This window comes from Pinus tabuliformis, chromosome 2_2 (genome assembly GCF_031772625.1).
Source record: "Pinus tabuliformis cultivar Carrire ecotype Pingquan chromosome 2_2, CPIR1, whole genome shotgun sequence".
Lineage (NCBI taxonomy): Eukaryota > Viridiplantae > Streptophyta > Pinopsida > Pinales > Pinaceae > Pinus > Pinus tabuliformis.
The window spans coordinates 563,099,023-563,119,105 of record NC_142300.1 but is presented as its reverse complement, the minus strand read 5'-3'; the positions used below and the strand labels follow the sequence as shown (position 1 = coordinate 563,119,105).

The window sequence follows — 20,083 nt, the reverse complement described above, 5'->3', positions numbered from 1 at the left end:
TCATGAGAGTTGTTTTTCCAAATTTTCTAAATTTTAGTGTGCAATTTAATTTGATTTATTTCTAATTTTGATTGGTTTTTGGCAAGGGGTATGTTGAATGGGATTAAGAATAACAAATTTGGAGCAGTGAGAAGGGACCAACAAGGAAGAAGATTTAGGATTAGTAGCAACAACTTCAAAAAATCCTCATTTTTAGTTTTCGATTTTGTAATTAAATAACAATTTAGAGAATGAATAGGGGTTTTGTTGTAGTGGCTACAACCCTCCAAAATTTTAGCTCGCATGCAAATTTCGAAGCCTACCTTGGATCCTACAATCGATCATCCTTGGTCACTTATATGTAAGCTAATGATTTCAAGCTCCCCTCCTTGATCTTAAGGGTTGTCCGTGTTCTCATCTTTATGCAGCATGTGTCATCTTGGGCAGAGGGATTGTTCTTTGTCATGCAAAGGGAATGTTGTTTCACTTCAAGGGAAATCTTGTGCGTAGGATTTGTTTTCATTACATATATATGTTTCACACTCACCTCACGCACTCTTATCACGAAGTGTTAAATTGGCAACTAGGGCCAAACTCCATGTGGGTCGGCTTATTTATGGTAGCTGATATTTTTATTGGATCCCTCTCGTCGAGAGGTGTAGGATTGATCCAAAGATTATCTGATTCCGATAAGTAATTATGGAGATATGAATTTATTTTGTTTATGTAACTATTATCAAGCCGACCAGCTCTTATGTAGGCTCTAGAAGCCCAACCGACATGTCTATTCATCATCCTCATTTTGGTATAAATAGATGAGGATTTGATATCATTTGCACACGTATGCTTGAGGTGATCTCCTCTCCACGTCTGGGTTTTTGGAGAAGGAGAGAACCAAAAGAATACGCTGGCCTAAGAAGGAGCCCTAAGGAGCCCTAGCTGCAGTACGATGCCCTAATCCGTTGGCAATGGAGCAACTATATGCACAACAATGGAAATAGTTATGTGATCCCTAATCTGTTGGCTATGGAAACTATATACACGTCATTCTATACGCATGGAGACTATATACGCACAGCCTATACACTGTGTGTAGCAGCCAAATCGCAGTCCTCTAACACTGTTATTGAATACATTTATACGCAGGCATAGATGGTAGCCGTAGTAGAAGGGAGCCATGGTAGATGGAATTTGCAGTGATAAAGTTAAAGGCTGCAGTCAAGCACGTAAGGTCGCAGTCAAGCATGGAAGGCCGCAGTCAAGCATGGAAGGCCGCAATCACGCGTAAGGCCGCAGTCAAGCTAGATCTCGGTTAGATAGAACAGAAGGAACCTCAAATGGATAGAGCAGAGAAACCTGCGGATATAGATACAGTATTGACGAACCCAAGCTAATCTACACTCGGCATACCTGTGATTTAAAGGTGAAGTTATCAAATGGATAGAGCAGAGAAACCTGCGGATATAGATACAGTATTGACGAACCCAAGCTAATCTACACTCGGCATACCTGTGATTTAAAGGTGAAGTTATCAAATGGATAGAGCAGAGAAACCTGCGAATATAGATACAATATTGACATGCGTTTTGGGATAGATACTCTCGGCATAGTCATGGCCAGATCTTGATGCATTAATAATGACGCAAAATTGATCTAAGTTCTGGAGCAGAGATCTCACCTTGGGATACCTATGAATTGAAGGCACAAAACTCGGATCGATGAGACAGATCTCGGATAAGAATACTGTATTGGCATAAGGTATGAGCTATATACATTCTCAACATAAACCTAATCCTTATAATGACAAGGAGCAGCCGTAGCATAACTTTGGTATCGACATATCTTTGATGCTGTAGATCTAGGTGATATTCCTGTAGCAGTCTCGGAATAATAAAGTAGGGCTACATTCTTAGCATCACTATGTAGAAGATCTTTTCATATATCATCTCGGCATTCAAATCTGTAATGATATTAACGTTCAAGTTAGATGCAACATATGATCACTGTACATATCGATATCAAGGAATGATCTCTGTATAGTTATAGGATCATGAGTCCTGATCCCGAAACAACTCTTTGAATGGTGGTATGAAAGATGATCTCACAAATTTGATCTCAGTGGCACTAATGTGAATGTACATCAACGATGATCTCAGTGAAAGGAACAACAAGTGAAGATGTAGCAATATAAAGGAGACATATATCAGCATAAAGGAGCAGCATGGAAATCGCTGTAACAACGTGTTAAATACTGTTGTTCTAAGGCATGGATAAGGTACGTTTGGGATCAGCAGTCACTAGGGAGTCTACAGCTACAGCTAGCTGCTTTGCTAGGCTGCAAGCCATAGCAAGCAGCTAAGGCTGTTCCAAGGCAGTATTACAGTTTGCTTTGAGTTCGGATGGCAGCATGGATTAGGAGAGACTCTCCTAGGTGGACTGAAGCCCTTGAAGGGCTTAGTTATTTAATAGCTTGAAAGCATGATGTTGAATGCAGCATGGTGTTGAATGCAGCATAGTGATGGACGCAGCATGGTTGGATGCAGCATGGTGAATCAGTTGAAGTATGAGGACTGAGAAGTGTGCCTTCACCTGAGTTCAGATCTGCAGTCCTTGTCATCGGAACTATCCTGTCATCTTCATGATGAAATATCTCTGATGTCTGATCTCTTATTTTGGCAAGTCAAAGTGTTGACTTCAAATGTATTTGTACCATCTCTCTCTCTGCTGAACTTTGAAGATAAAAGAAGAATTGATCAAGGGTTTCCCCACACATTGTGGGGTTTGTCCCTGGCTTGCGCCATATCTTATGTCCTCTTGTCTCGGCTTGTCTTCTGCATATTATATTTATGTTATATCTGCAGTTTATCGTAATGTTGATGTGATTGCTAACTGTGAAGATTTAAATAAATTGCTCTAGCATAGAACATACCTAATCTTAACACGAAGGTTTTTGCATCACGCAAAGTATGTCTTATGCATTCCCAATGGTCTACGTTGTGTCACTAAGTGCCCGTGTGCGATCATAGTCGAGTCCTATCAATATTTACATCTGTGTCGTTGATCTCACACTTAGCCATTTCTCGAACAACCTAGCCTCATCCAACTTCCGAGAACTATGCACTTTTCTTCTGCAACCATCAAACTTCCTCCCTTGCTTACTGAAACCCCTCAACCCATAGAGACCCCAGCCAACACTGCTCTCTAGAAATGAACAAAGCAGTTAGGAAGCTAGCACTGCTCTCCAAAAATGCAAAGAGCAGTCAAGCAACGTGCACTGCTCTCCATAAATGCCCAGAACAGACCTCCACCCCGCAGCAGTATCATGTGCCTCAAAACTGCGCAGTGTTGCCCAAGTTGTCATTTGGGTCTTGCATGCAGATATTGCGCAGATGGGCCTCCCATTCCCTCATCCCGATAACACCCACTTCCCGTTAAAACCGCATTGATCCATTGCTCAATGACTATAGGAAAATGTGACATGTTGAGATCACTCCCAAGGAGTTGAGGAGAAGGACCAAGAGACCAAGTAATGGGAAAAGATCAGGACCACATGCAAACTTTGTCGGATGCATGATCATCTCGAGGGTAAGTATGGTAAGTAAATAACACCTTTCATAGTGCACCTCTTAGTTGAGTTTTAGGATTGCTTTTCATTGTCAGATCATCATGTCCTCAGTAACATGCATGTGCGCAAACACAAAAAGTCATTTCATGTGTTTCCTGTACATGTCTTGCTTTCTTTTCTCTTGTTTGACCAGCCATCGTCTTCGACATGTTGATTGCTATGTCATGCTTGTGACCTTGTTTTGGTGATGTTGAAGGTTTATGTTTGAGTTGTGTTCGCTATGTAAACATCTATCACACACACACACATTGTTGTAAGCACTGTCGTCACGGTCGTCCGAAGGTCTATCCGAAGTGTCGCACTTGTCGCTTTCACCATTAGATAGTCCTGTAGTTAGTCACATTGAACATATGTTGTCTTGTTGGTTCAAGATGTCTTGTCGTCAAGTCATGTTAAGCATGTGTTTGCAAGGTCATATATACACGAGTTCACTCGCTCACACACTTAACCATTTTTGTGAAGATTTGTCGACCGGACCACCCTCCTTCAACCGGACCTCCGTTGAACTGCACTGCGCAGTCTCAGCCCTTAGTGACCAAGTACTGCTGCCCAAAATTACGCAGAGCTTGAGGATGCCTCCCAGGCATTCTACACTTGGCTGACTATCACCCAGAACAACGCAAAAGTTTCCCAAGAAGCCATCTCAATCTGCACTGCCCGCAAGAGAATCCATCAAGCCTCCTGTTGGTCAACCAGAGAGTTTGACCAAGCAGTGACCCCGAGCTTCACTACTCCCAAAAGTTGCGTAGACGCTGTCAGCATGCCTGCCTCTTTTAACTGAAGAAATTGCGTAGACAAGAGGGACAGGCACCCACTTCCTGTCATTGCACTGTCTCTAAAAATTGCGCAGTTCTGTCAGTGAGTGTCCCTGCCAGCCAACTTGATGCTCCTCCTGAAAATTACACAGTTTTCTAGGGTTTTCCATCAGCTTCTCGACAGCCTGCTCAACCGAGAAACTGCGCAGACATATTCAACATGGCTGCCTCCTAGTTCTGCGCAGTTTTGGCTAGCACGCTCCCGCACCCCACTCCCATCCTCCCCTTATATATCCATGTTTTCCTTAATATTTATTTTTTCAAATATACATTTATAAAAATAAATTATTAATTCTTAAATTTAAAAATATGATAATAAATTCTTTTTTTAATTAATCAAAACCCTCACTCTTCCATCTAAATCACACCTAACTACGAAAGATCTTAATCTCCAAAAATACTTACCTTTTCAGCGAAGCCGCAACTAACTAACTAGAAAAGTGAAAGTGGAACCAACTTAATCCCTCTTCCACACATATCCATCGTCACCTTACAAAAGTAAGTGGTGGAAATTGATGATTTATATAAAGAATTGATGGGGTTGGTTTAAAGTTTTTTTTTTTTTTTTTTTAAATCTTCATCTCCAAAAATACTTACCATTTTAGCTAAGCCACAACTAACTAGAGAAGTGAAAGTGAACTAACTTAATCCCTCTATCACACATCCATCATCACCTTACAAAAGTAAGTGGTGGGAATTGATGATTTACATGGGGAATTGATGGTGTTGGTTTAAAGTTATTTTTTGGAGTGAAAATCTATTCTAATTTAGTTCTCAACCCAACTAGACAAATTCTTAACCAAATAATAACCGATATATTCCCGGCCTAATTTCTCTACGTATTTTTAGCTTAAAAAAATATATAAAAGTTTAAATGTTAAAAAACAAATAATGCGAACTTTAATTGGTCCATTCCATGACTCATAGGTTAGGGTTAGCCAACTTGCTTCTTACTCAACACGGGAGAAGACAAACGCTCATCGCAATGTTTTAAAGTGATGCGCGCATTTCGTCAAATCTTAACCCGCAAGTTGTGGGGGTCCCCCTCGGTTACTTAGGGAGAAAGGCCTTCATTTCTTCAATATCCCGTTGTTCTTACTTAATTAATAAATTAAATTACATCCTCATTATTTACTCATTTCTTCATTATCTCAATATTGTATTTTAGATTCCATGCCTATCCTTTCGTGTAAGGAAAAGACACGACAAGCAGCATGTCGACACCTGTTCAAGTTCTAGAAAAATATGGAAGAATATCTTATACTTATCCCTTGGTGGGATCGTCATCTAGAATATTTTATACTTCTTTTGCAATCAATTATTAATCAATCGAGGCGGAGAAAATGGGATAAGCTCTCCACTGTGAACAGGGGAGGCGACCTTCCCTGTTCTCCAATGGGCGGCTGACAGCCAGAAGAATACGGTCCATTAAGAAATCAATGGGTCCCGCAAGGTACGTAGGTCGGGTAAAAGCACAGGGCGTAAAAGCGATAAACCTGGGTAAATTGTTCTGTATAAATCTAGGGTCCGAGGTCTCCTCGGTTTACCCCGCCCGCTAGCAAACCCTCCCTCAGCGAAAAATGGAGGCAAGAAGCAGATCTCGTAGCAGCGCCCCTGTGCTACCGAGCTCCTTTTCCTTTCAGAGATCCCACTGTCCCACACGCCATTTCAATTCGCCTTCATCTTCCTCCGCGTCCAACTTTTCTGTTCACAGAACACTCTCGCCTACTCGTGCTACCTTTAGCAGCAGCTCGTCTTATTCTTCTGTCGCCGCCGCCACTTCTTCCTCTATCAATTTCGGTCTCGACAGATCCGCGTCGCAGGCTCGATCCACAGGCCGGCCAATTTCACCGAAAGGCGGTGCCGCCATGAAGAAGCCTATTCCCTGTGCTCCGCCTAGGCAGACGTGCATGTGTTCGCCGACGAATCATCCAGGTTCGTTCCGTTGTAGTCTTCATAGAAATGGTAATAATTCCTCTTCTTCTACTATGCATTCTCACTTAAACGCGAAGAGGTCTGCCATGACGAATTCGCTAGTAAGGATCGGCGGTGTGGAAGGAGAATGGGTGAGAAGAGCCCTCACTGCTCTTATACGCCCCTCTAGCCACCAGACGCGAAGGAGAGAGTCTTTTCAGCCGCGGCCCAGCAGGCTCTGCCATATGACCACGGCCCAAGATGTTTCTTGAAGTTTGCATCAAGCCGTCACCGGTTTCAGATTCAGTTTTGGTCTGTTTCGCCGATCTTTTTACTACCGATGAATACGAACAAGAAAGATCGGTTCGTGTAAGTGCATAGTTGCGCGCACTCTTCTTCTCGGCCAAGGACGCCGCCTTTGATTTGGCCTTTTCTGGACAAAAAGCTGTAGCAAAGCCTCGTTGATGTTCTACAGGCGTTAATCTTTAGTAATATGCTTGATCTACAAGCGATAACGGTTCGAGTCCTCTACGCGATTCAGGAAATGCCCTAGACAGCCAAAAACAGCAAGAAATCTGAGTAGCCTAATTGCAAATACAGATATAATTGAATTTCTTATCTTCATTTTTCCTTCGGTGGCCGTCAATGCTTTCCTGTCAATTGATTGGAATCATCGATCACTCACGGCGTGGAACATTTTTTCTCTTAAAACACATACATCTATCTGTCTTTCCATAAAAATAACACCTTGTGATAATAAGGGAGAATAACGCTAATCTGGTAATAGAAAATAACTTTAACCGTAAAAGAGAATAACGTTAACCGTAAAGGAGAAGGATTCCGTGATCTGTTAATTTATGTAATGGCTGAAATTGAAGGTCGCCGTAAAGTTCCTAAGGGACCCCGTTCTTGACGTATTCGTTGTCCATATGCTTTCAATTTCTTAGGTTTCTGGAGTTGAAAGTAGCCGTAAAGTCCTTTACCAATCCGTTTTTTGACGCTTTCTCTGCATTCGTTGTCCAAACGCTTCCAATTTCTCTTTGTTTTCGGGGTTCTGTGCTGTCTGTCATGCTGCAATCGGAAACTGTTGTGTGTCTAGCGTAACGGATTCAATGAACGCCGTTTCAAGAGTGCGTAACATATATATTCAAGTTTTAATTTTTAATTCGATCCGTTTTATGAACCCCGTTTCAAGAGTGCTTAACATACATATTCTAGTTTTAATTTTTAATTCGATCCATTTTATGAACCCCGCTTCAAGTGCATAATATACATATTCTAGTTTTAATTTTTAATTCGATCCATAATTTGGTTTTAATTTTTGATTCGATCCATTTTTCAAGAGTGCATAACATACATATTCTAGCTTTAATTTTTAATTTGATCCATTTTTTCCCCTAACTTTGTTTGTGCGTAGCAGGTGATGGTGTTCGTATGAAAGTCAAAGGGGTGGGCGTGTCGTGAATCCAGTAGAGCGGGTGAGTCGTGAATCCAGTAGAGTGGGTGAGTAAAATCGCCCAGCCTAATCTATTATTAGTATTTTAATATGAATTATCTGACTTTTGATTAGGAATTTTCTGATATGTGACTCTGAACAGCAGGAACGGGACAGCTGAACCATTTTCTCTGAACGGGTTAACCCTAAAAAAACAGGGGTTCTTCCCTTGTAAAACCACAGTAATTTATTTAACCCCTTATTTGACAGCCTACCCTACACTCGATAATAAAATTGAAACAGCGTCACAGCCAGAAGTCTTTTCTGAAAATTTAAAAAGGCGATCTCGAATTAAGGAAGAAAATATTCAAACGGGGAATTCATACTTTTCATGACCATCGCGAAGGAAACATCTCAAATACTTTCGCTGGACAAATTTGTCGTCACCCCTAAAGAAACAAAAGCGAAAAACTCAATATGCTAAATATAAAAATATACTAAATTATAGGTTAATTTTAAATTATTATATTATTAATGTTCATATATATATATATAATTTTTTCATAAAAATAAATAAATTATAATTTATTTAAATTATTTATCATAAAATGATATAATTTAAATATTTATTCCAAAATATATATACTCAATTATAGGTTTATTTTAAATTATTATATTATTAATTAAACGAATTAATATATAAATTATAATTTTATTTTAAATTTTTATATTATATATATATATATGATATTAATTTTAACATATATATATATATATATATTTATATATATATATTTTCATAAAAATAAGTAAATTACAATTTATTTAAATTATTTATCATAAAAATGATATATAACTTAAATATTTATTCCAAAATATTTCACAAATATTTTAAGGAAATTTAAGATAATAATTATAAATGGATATTAATTTTTAATATTACATTTGAAAAATCTCTTATTAAAAAATCGCTTATTATTAAAAATATTTTATAAATATTCTATAAAAATTAGATCTTTTATCATCAACTTAATTTATAAAAAAATTTGATTATTTAATATCATCTTCCATAGCACCCTAAAAACTTAATTACTTAATACCATCTTCTAGAGCACCCTCACCCTCACCCTCGATACTATGATAAAAATGAAATAACATGGCAACTAGAAGCTTCGTTTTAAACATTTAAAAAGTTGGAAATAACACTTTAAATATGATATTTTTGAAAAGGTGTTGTCCAGGACAATGAAATTCTAAGGGGAATTATGTAAAAAAAATTTCAAAAAAAAAAATCTTTTTAATATTTGAAATTTTTAATTTAATAACTATAGTCTGGATTTCCAAAAACTTCTTCCATATTTTCTTTAAATCATACCAAAATTCCCAAGACAAAATTATAACCTTGTTATAATAAGGTTTTTCAAAATGAAAATAAATTATCCAATAAATTCCTTTGAACGTTTAAAAAACTATGAAAATAAATTATCCAATAAAAATGAAACTGCATTACAACTAGAATAGCTATAGTCTGGATTTCCAAAAACTTCCTCCATATTTTCTTTAAATCATACCAAAATTCCCAAGACAAAAATATAACCTTGTTATACTAATGTTTTTCAAAATGAAAATGAATTATCCAATAAATTCTTTTGAAATTTAAAAAACTATGAAAATAGATTATCCAATAAAAATGAAACAACATTACAACTAGAAGATTCCTTTGAATGTTTAAAAACATGAAAATGAATTATCCAATAAAAATGAAACTAGAAGTTTCCTTTGAACGTTTAAAAAACTATAAAAATGAATTATCTAATAAAAATGAAACAACATTACAACTAGAAACTTCCTTTTATACAACTAAAAGCTTCCTGTGAACGTTTAAAAAACTATAAAAATAAATTATCCAATAAAAATGAAACAACATTACAACTAGAAGCTTCCTTTGAACGTTTAAAAAACTAACCTTAAATATGACAATTTTCAAAATGGGCCATCAATGCTTTTTGAGGGGCACCCGCAATGTCATTAAGAAGTAAAGGTGAGCTAGCGCAGTGCGGCGATTCCTATTTCCACCACAAATACATATTTAATGCGCCCTTACATGCGGGGGCGATAGTGAAATATAATGCGCACCGTCATGACTGGAGGAAAAAAAAACGACGCGCGTTATATTTCGCTATCGCCCCCACATGTCAGAGCGCATTAAATATGTATTTGTGGTGGAAATAGGAATCGCCGCGCAATACCACTGGGCAAACGCACTAAAGTTTTTCCTCCTTTGAAAGCAAGCTTCCGTACTCATCGTGTGCTTCCTGCTCCCTTGCCGAGTGTATATATGCCTCGTTGGTACGAATATTTATACCTATTGTTTTCCTTTCAAATAAAACTTATAAGTTTAATTTTTTATGTTAGTGCATAGAAGTGACATTTATGCTCCATGTTTTTGCATTTGTTACGTAAGTACAAAAATTTGATAAAAAATATGAAATTTCAGTGATAAATCTTCAAATTATTTTTTCCCGAGCCACGTGCGATGAGTTGGTTCAGTGATGGCCATTAATGGATCTCAAAATTGATGCTCAGGAATATTTTTTCCCGAGCCACATGAGATGAGTTGGTTTGGCCATTAATGGATCTCAAAATTGATGCTCAGGAATTTAGCACCACAGTGATACATTAAAATAAGTAATTTGTTATAGAGCATTAAATGAGCGGTACTGTATATCCCTACTATTCCATTTTGTCACACTTTCTGGTTTAGAGATCTTACCGATCAGATTTAACTCTCAATAAATTACAACATGATTTGGGTTTTTCAAAGACAGGTATTGCCTCAAGACGAAAGCTCCCCTGACATTGGTTTGAGCTCTATATATGATTCATCAGCACCCCCACAAAGCTCCCATGACATTGGTTTTGGTTGGAGCTCTATATATGATTCACCAGCACGCCACAAAGCTCCAATTGATGTACTCCCAATCAGCCGGATGATCTGTAAATGATGAACTACCAATGAGCTAGATGTTTTGACAGAAATATCTGCCTCACCAACAAGTTTGCTATCTCAGCATGCTCATTGTCTATCTCATTAACGCCAATGCCTTTCAAGTGAGAGGTTGCACATAAAGCTTGGAAAGCAAATGCTTTCAAAATTCTAAAATTTTGTCGGTTCATCTTCATAAGGAGTCAAGTTTCTGATGCCATACATCAATACATAGTTACTGGTAAAAAATGATAGGTGTTCTACTAGTATTTGCTTCTGATGTTGCAAAGAAAACGCCGTAAGGCAAGCCAATAGAAAATGAACTAGTAGCTTGAAGTGTCTTGTAAAATCAATGCAATCTCTGCACAACATTATAATGTTTCAAAATGATATATTTACAATGTTCAAGATCATTTAGTCAACATTTATTACCACGAAAAATAACAATATAAAAGCCTGGAAAATAGGCTTTTGATCACCCTATGAGGACACAAATAATAATGTTGAAGGTACATTTGAGATAATTTCACAAAATGGCTATTGAAGATGCAATATCCACTTGCAAAAATTAAATTAACCTGAATAAGCATAGAGGAAGAGTGGGTTATGTAGATGGAAAAATTGAGAAGAAGCCCAAGATCATAAAATGAAGGAGAAATAAACTTCAAATAACAATGTTAAATTGACCCTGATTTTCTGAATACAACCATGACCATAAACAACAATGGTGTGATACACTCCATTCCTAGATCTCAACTATAATATTCTATACAGAACCTTTGTGCCCATTTTCACTGAAGAAAAAACCATTACATATAATAAGGTGACAATAAGACAAAGATATGATAGATATGAAATGGGAAATAACCAATAATTGGCGACAAGACTAAAATAGCTATGATATTAAATTTGACAAATAAACCTCTAACTATAATAACAGTTCAATGAATGGAAAAGGAGCTCTACAAAATCTAGAAGTAGATGTTGACTTATGAACTTCCATTTAATAAAAATATCCTATTTACATTAAGAACTTGTAAAAGTACAGAATCAAGTTGTAGGTGGAAATTACTTGCATTGCTTCCCCCTCCTTATCACTAGATTTTGGGCCTTTCATTGGTCCTTCTTCACCAAAAATCTTTCCCTCATCCATAGCAATTTTCTGATTTGTTTCTTTCTTTGTTCTCACTTTAGCCTTTGTTAATAGATACAAAACAACAGTTGGCATTTTTATTGTAGAAGTTGTTTTTGGAGGTGTTGTAGGATGAGGATACTCAAATACTGACGACGTGGCTTGTGAAAGAAACTTAAATTTTGGCTAAAGAACCTTTGTGCCCATTTTCGTTGAAGAAAAAACCATTACATATAATAAGGTGGCAATAAGACAAAGATATCATAGATATGAAATGGGAAATAAGCAATAGGTTGTGACAAGACTAAAATAGCTATGATATGAAATTTGACAAATAACCTTCTAATTATAATAATAGGTCAATTAAAGTTAAAGAAGCTCTACAACAGGTAGAAAGAGATGTTGACTTATGAACAACCATTTAATAAAAAATTACCATTTATGTTAAGAACTTGTAAAAATATGGAATCAAGTTGCAGGTGGAAATTACCTGCATTGCTTCCCCTCCTTATCACTAGATTTTGGGCCACTTTTTTGGGATTTTTACCTCGACAAACTTCATGTCCATTTGAATCTGTTCAAAAAATGCAGAAATACAGAAGATGATCTAAACATGATACTATCATTTAATATTCGGTGTGCACCTTGCATTTAATTAATTTCAGTCTCCTTTTATAGTACGGGTATTAACCTATTTGTGATAACATAGTTTCTTGAGCTCTCCCAACCGCGTTTTAAATTTATTTCTTTTTGTTTCCAAGAACACATCTTGCTACCTGAGTTGTCTCATCTTCATGGGATTTCCCAACTGTTTATTGCAAAAAGTACGCATGACACAAAATTCTGGAGCAACTTTAAGAAGATATTTCATAACAGTAACATTATTACTTCAAAATGAATGTCTGTCAGTAGTTAGTGGCTTCTGAGATTTATTATATTTGACATGAAATACATCTATGATGTACAATAAGAATTCAAAAGGCTAGAATACCAACACTATGCGAGCCCTATTATGACCAGCGTTTGCAACAAATCTTTAGGGCACCTCGTAAAAGTAACAAAATTTGATCTCTATTATAGTAAGATTACAGGATTAATTTCCTTGATGATTTGATTGGTCTTAGCTGAGAACCATGGATGAATTCCAAGCTAAAATCAGGATTTGAAGCGATAAGCACAAAAGGATGAAATTTTAAATGTTGACGATTTAGAAAACTGCAAATCGAGTTGGATAAACATATATTCTATATAATGAAAGCGATTTAACAACAGTAGTTCCCTTTTAGCATATTATATATAACACTTATATTTCATCTTCGGTAGTTCCCTTTTAGCAAATTATATATAACACCTACATTTCATCTTTGTCATATCCTTGTCGGTCCTGGGTCAGTGGTCATTCAATACACTTCTTCAAGTATAACGATAAGTATTCTCTTACATTGAGAATGTTTGAAGATCGTTTGAGACAAAACGGTAATGGATCTCGCAATTATCAAAACATTCCTTTTTCTCCATCTTGGAATGATCAGGAAAAGAAGTGAACGGAAATGGAGGGCGCGACCCCTCTTTTCCATTGTTCATAATCTGCATAAATGGAAAGGAAATCGCCACAAATAAGAACCAGATATGAGATGAATAAAAAAACACTATCTCTTATGGACTAAGACGTGTACCCACGTCACAAGTTGCCTCAAAATCAATCACAACGAAGTACTGAAAATCTTGGAGTTGAAGTTCTTGGGTATTCCCTTGAGGATGTAGTTTGAAAGGTAGTTGCAGTTCCGGGGCATTCCCTTGAGGTTGCAGTTTAAAAGGTACATTCTGAAGACTGCTTCCTGGTGGCACCATGTAGTCCCAATTCCTTTGACTAATAATTCCCTGCTTCAATGTATGTGTTGGGTACATATGAAAACTGAAAGCTTGAGGAAAGTACATAGGGGCATCTGGTACACTCAAAGATATTGCCTTTATATAACCTTCATTGAAAGGTAGTACATATCCATGAGGATTTAGTACACTACCAGAATCTAGTATGCCACATGGAAACAAATCTCTCTCACTCTTTATTGTTGTGCAAACTCCAGCAGTGCCATAAAAGTTAAAACCTGCAATTCTATTTGATGACCACATTATAGGAACCTCGTGGTTCCTTATAATTTGTTCTGCATTATCATGGAGAAAAAGTTAGAACACATCAGCCAGAAAAAAATTATTTAATACTGTATATTCCTAAGTCTAACCTAGTGACCTATCATATCTTTATGTTTAGGCTTGTAGATGGGAGTTTGGGTATCACATCCTTTTGATTTTTGTTAGTATGCTTCTGTGGGCTATTTTGCATTCTCAACTTTGGATTTTGAAGGTGTTTTTTTGGCATTTTCGGCTTTCCTCAGAGTGGTACTTGGTCTAGCAATTAGAGAACTCTGGGCTTGTCTCTTACTCAAGCGTGGAAAACTTTGACTTATCCTTTTATATTTGTTTTCTCAAGGGATTCCTTTTGGATGTTTGCCATGTATACTCCATTAGGGCAATTATGGGAGCTTTGGGATATGGATTACCAGGAAGTTCCGTAAATGCACAAAGTTTTGTGAAGGCATGAAGACTTCATTAACATTAACAGGGCATCTATATTCTTGGTAAAATCTAAGGCCCATGAAAAATGAGCACCAATGAATTAGAATAAAATGGCTATTAGATAAAAATAAAAACAATACAATGCCAGAATCTCACAAAAGAAATAATAAAAATAATTTGACTCTTGCAACACTTGCCAACTTCTGTTTGCCATTTTGACTGTAAATGAAGATTATAGAAGTGCTCAGAACCACTTATGTTGCATGCTTCAAGACATCCTAAATTAAAACCTAGGTTAACAAAGAAAATCCTCCATAAGCTACATACATATGATAAGTCAGTGCTCCAAGTACTCTGGATGTAACAAATTTAAGGATGTTCAATTTGAACTGGTGATTTTTGGCAAATTTTTAAAGTCGTGAGTGATCTAATTATAAATTACAATTTACTTGCATCAAAGCAAAGCAAACAAATTAAACAAAACTGAAAACCTGCAGCATTGTACATTGGATGCAAAGAGGTACACCTTAAAAATCAAATAACTACAAAGCTTTAAACAGTCTACAGTAAAACGGCATGCATCTTAAGCTCCACTAGCCAGAGCTAGCCACAGACTTGACAATCCATAGATTCAACCTACTATCCATCACGAGTTGACATAAGAAAATAAGTGATATAAATATACACCGTGTGAAAAGCCTCCCATCAAAATTGGGAACATAAACTGTAACTTAATTTGATAAAAATTAACTTCTGAAATATAAGCTCAATCTTAACAGTTACTGTCTCAAGCAAAGCAATAAATCTACTAACTTATGCAAAAACAAGCATAACTTTTGAGAGTGCACACCGTGAAAACTTTGGTTGGCATAATGAGGGTATTAGCGCATAAGACACAAAATAGTCATTATTTGCAATTATTTACCCACCATACATGATCATAATCAGGAATCTCTAAATTTTCTAAGGCTCCTCACTTGAAAAGCGATTATACATGACATAAAAATGACTTGAAGTATGAGATGATGGCATGAGTCCAGACACTACTAATAATGTTCAAGCAACCCTGTGGAAGTAAGTGACAGTTTCAGAATAGGGCAATCACAGAAAGAAACAGCAGCAGCAATACTAAATTCAAATTACCAAATGTGCCTCAAATTATGGACAAGGAGGCTGCTCTTTCACTCTATAGGGGACAGGGCAACTAGGGTAAAGTGCAATTTCAACTAAAGGAGGATCTGGTTATGATGGGTACCTGATACATTTGCTTTCTAATCCTAACGTACTCATCCTAGTCTACAATATATCATGTATTTTTTAAATGTATTATATTAAATTGCATTAGCAGGTTTTGATGTTGAACAATGGATGTATGTCAAACCATGCACGATGCCTCAACTTCTCCAATGGCAGGAAGTAGACTGGGCAAGGTGAAAGTCTGGGTGATTTTGACCAAAATATGCCCATGTCATACTAGTAGCTTAGCCAAAGGAAGTGCATCAGGTTAATGGTTTGCCCTTGAGCAATGTTGCTCAAAGCAGGGATGAAGCGGGTTTGTTTTTTGGAAGCAAAGCGTCGGAAGTGTTATTTTCCAAAAATCGTCAGAAGCGAAGCGATGTGTGTGTGTATATTTGCATTTATATTAAAAAAACATCCAAAATGCCAAATTAGTTGTAGAAGATATGAAAACATGCATATTTGTACATAAATCAAGATAAATATGGCATCCATTGTACATCAATGATTAATTATTTAAGAATCAACCATCTAGAATCTAGATTCCTCTCCTCTTGTCTAGTTTTTGCCTCTAGTTCAATTCTCTAGGGATATTAGTCAACACTGCCCAATTTTGATCAAACGTCTTAATCCAAGCCTTATAATATGGCAGAGAAAGCTTAACATGCGTGATCAATGATTTTGACTTGAGTGAAGGGTACACTTTTGCTAAGGCCATGGCAAAAGGGTTCAACAATCAACACCAAACGCTGGGATACATATAGGGCTTGGTGCTCTTGATTAAATGCCAATCACCTATCCTCATACATGATATAATCTAATGAAATGCCACAATCTCATTGATCCTGAAATCCAGAAAACTGTTAAGTCTGCTAAATTTTGAATGGATTATGAAATTCTATTTTCTCCATATGAAGTCTAATGAGGTTGGAAACACTCTCAAACATAGCGAGTCATTTCATGGTAATGTTAAAAATTTCTAATCAAGTTTAAAAGGAGGCAATTACAAAAAGAGCTATTATATTAGTAGACATGTATGTAATCCCATGTCAATAACACTATATCATGGGGCCAAATGCCTGGAAGAAAAAAAACTACACTTTGGCAATGTACGAAACCATACTAAGGCAGCAAACTGCACACCTATTTTTCAAGCATGTTTGAGTGAATTTCAAACTACTAACACCCGCTGAATATGACAGAAACAACAAAATTCTATGACATCTTTGGAAATGCATTATGGCCATTAATAAACACCAATTTGAAAAGGGGCACAGCCTTCATCTTCTAAATTCCAACACATGAAAAAATATAAGTGGCCAATAGGACCTTATACGACTGTAGTGTGATTGCTAAGAATGTACGGCCATCAACATTTGACGATAAAATATGATCAATTCTTATATTTTTAGCATAGAATAGACTGATCCATCGCTCCACTAATAAATTGTCCTTTCAGCTTTGAGGCATGCATGAGATTCCAGAGTAGAAAGTACTTTGGCTAGATGGTAGAAACAACAAAAGAAAGTTACTCAATGACAAGCTGAAAAGTTCATCAAGCATATCAACAAAATGTATCGATGGGTGGAAGTGGGCATTGCAGAAGACTCAAAAGTATAAGGAATCTCTTGATAAGCAACAAGTCAACCACAATATTAAGCCAAAGGAAAATAATGGATGAAGGGATAGAATTTTAAATTGAAAACAAACTAATATGGATTATTTCAAATTCTGAAGCAAAGTGGTAAAAGTGCCTTCAAATTGGATCTATCACAATACATAGTCATTCTTACATTTTGTTCAATGTGGATAAACTAATTGTTTTGAACCATCAATGTTAGATGTAACAACCTTTCGAGAAAGACACCATTCTACAAGTCAGGGAGAATGAACCAAGAACAACATGCAATAAATACACTATAATTGAAGACAAGGACAACTCCATTGAACTAGCAAGTGGTTTCTCGAAGACCAACTCAGGTCTCAAAAGAAATTCCCTCATTTGGTGGACCAGATGATGGAGGAACACTATCCTAAAAAACAAGAGGTTTGATCTCTAACTGATTGACGTGAACAAGTTCTCCAGCTGACCTCAACAGTGAGCTGACATAACCATGCCTTCCTTCACCCCTCCCCTTTAAGAATAGACATTTGCAATTAGAAATTCTCATTGACCAATGAACATAATATTCAGAAACATTGTCTACTATCTTCTCCCTCTTTTCGTATTTTTGGATTGAATGTTATCTATAACAGTGACGATAATCCCTTTGTAATCTTAATCGCAACTACTCTGATTAATTGCGATTGGAATATCTCACATCCGTTCAAAAGAGGCAGGGGAACTAAATGTGGTTGCATATTCTCTCATCTTCAACCTCCCCGTTCTCTTCACCCCCCGAAGATGTCATTATCAGGAATGATATCTAAAAAGCTCCATTCTAATTTTTAGGTTGCCCATTTTAGGCTTCTTGGTCTTATGTTGACTTCACACTTCGAGAAGATCCTTCAAATTCATGCTAGCCATATAGTTCATCTCGATGATCCTCAACGTCAGGGCATATTCTCAAAAGCAGAAAGCAAAGATTGTCCATCACATTTCTTGTGAGGAATGGGTATGTAAGCTTTTGACCCTTATGGAAGGCAGAGACTGAAGAGAATTTTTTTTTTTTTTAAGTGCCAAACTATTATATCAAGACGCAATATGATTTCCCTTCCAAGGATTTGAGGGAGTTTCCATCCATGTTTTACAAATACTTCGATTGGAGATGTTTCAATTTGCTCCTCAAAGAGGTGGTCACCTTGAAAACTCTCTTGAGTACAATGAAAACTGCATATATTATTTTTTTACTCCCTACAATGAACGATGATTGCATGGCCGCTGCTACTACAGATATTACACTGATATTCATGACAACAGTCGTAGAACCACTAGACATTGCCCTTTCACAATAATTACCCAGAAGTAAACCTATATTTGGAGACCCAATCTGTAGAGAGGAATAGGCCCCACTTAGTTTCCATTCCGTCGTAGAGGACCATGCTATGATCATATTACCTCCTCTGCGTCTTCTTGGAGGAATTTTCAATTGAGGCAATTCAACTCATTGGAAAAAACAGACTTCCTGTGGCCTTTATATGGTAAGAACTAGTTACCTAGCTCTAAATAGATATAGTGGTTCTAAAGAAGTTTCACCGTTTAAAGAAATCATTATGAAATTCCATGGCTACGCACAGTCATCCTAGAGCAATACTAAGAGGGCTGACCTCCTAGGAATGAGTGTTATTTTCTTTTCATTTGATTATGATTTTGCCCTGAGGGCTTAAACATAATACTATGTTTATTTTAGGCACACACATTCTCACCATGTCTTCAGACCCAACCACTTACAAATTTCAGATCATCACGCTGTAGAGTCTAGTGATGCTCATCATACAACACAGCCAGTGGGATGCGGTCATTCTGGTTCCTCTGCAGACCATGATCCAGGCTACATATTTCGTCAATTTGTACCAAATTTTGATTTCTGATAAAATGACATGATGACTGAACTTGTGGGTGGCTGATACTCCCTCAGCATAAGAGGAAGCCTAATAAAATGCCCGTCAAACGAAAAAATAACAAAAGCATTTCTGCATGATCTACAAGGGGCAAAATCAGAGAACATGACACTCCAAACATCAATCAGAGCCCATAAATTAAAAACAAGGGTTTTCAATATCTAGTCATTTCTTCTTGAATTGAATAGTAATAAATACACCTACTCTGATTTTTCGGAACTGTAGAACCAACCCAGATTGTTTTATATTCAATTCAAGGCACCGCACCATTTTTCATGTATTAGAGACAATAAATTATCATAGACAATACCCGCTTCCATAACAAATTGTCGTCACCTCTCAAATTTGTATCTCCATCACAATCAACTGAATGGAAAACTGCCAGCAAGTTGAGGCAGGCTACAGAGCTTGGCACACCTCTACCTTACCACTAATATGTTTGAAGGCGCTATACAAAAACAACTTGCAATGAGCAGGGATAGTCTTATTTAGCTTGATCTATCGAATATACGTTTCAATGGATAAATACCATGGGAATTGGGCAACTGGAGCGGTATTTCAATGACTTCATTTTACCAAAATCAGCTCACAGGACGCATACCCTCATGAAAATAAAACCCAAGAGAGTACGGTTGACGTCTCTACTGAAGAAAACCCCTGTGATCGGCCAAAGAATTACATACCTGAATATTTTCACCTAGGAGCAAATATTTCAGAATTGAAATGAGAGAATTCATTTCTTTACGCCGATGTCTTTCAGTCATTTTGTGCTTCCTTTTGTCAGACAGGACCGAACCTCGAAACTTCCCATCATTTGGACGAT

The 20,083-nt window shown here is 36.9% G+C and overlaps 1 protein-coding gene across 1 annotated transcript; it reads left to right on the top strand.

Moving 5' to 3' along the window:
* The first annotated feature begins 5,829 nt into the window (after nucleotides 1-5,829).
* Nucleotides 5,830-6,963, top strand: LOC149193899 (uncharacterized). The gene has a single exon (XM_089404962.1). The coding sequence runs from the start codon at nucleotides 6,000-6,002 to the stop codon at nucleotides 6,603-6,605; it is 606 nt and encodes a 201-aa protein (XP_089261088.1). The 5' UTR covers nucleotides 5,830-5,999; the 3' UTR covers nucleotides 6,606-6,963.
* Nucleotides 6,964-20,083: the final 13,120 nt, after the last annotated feature.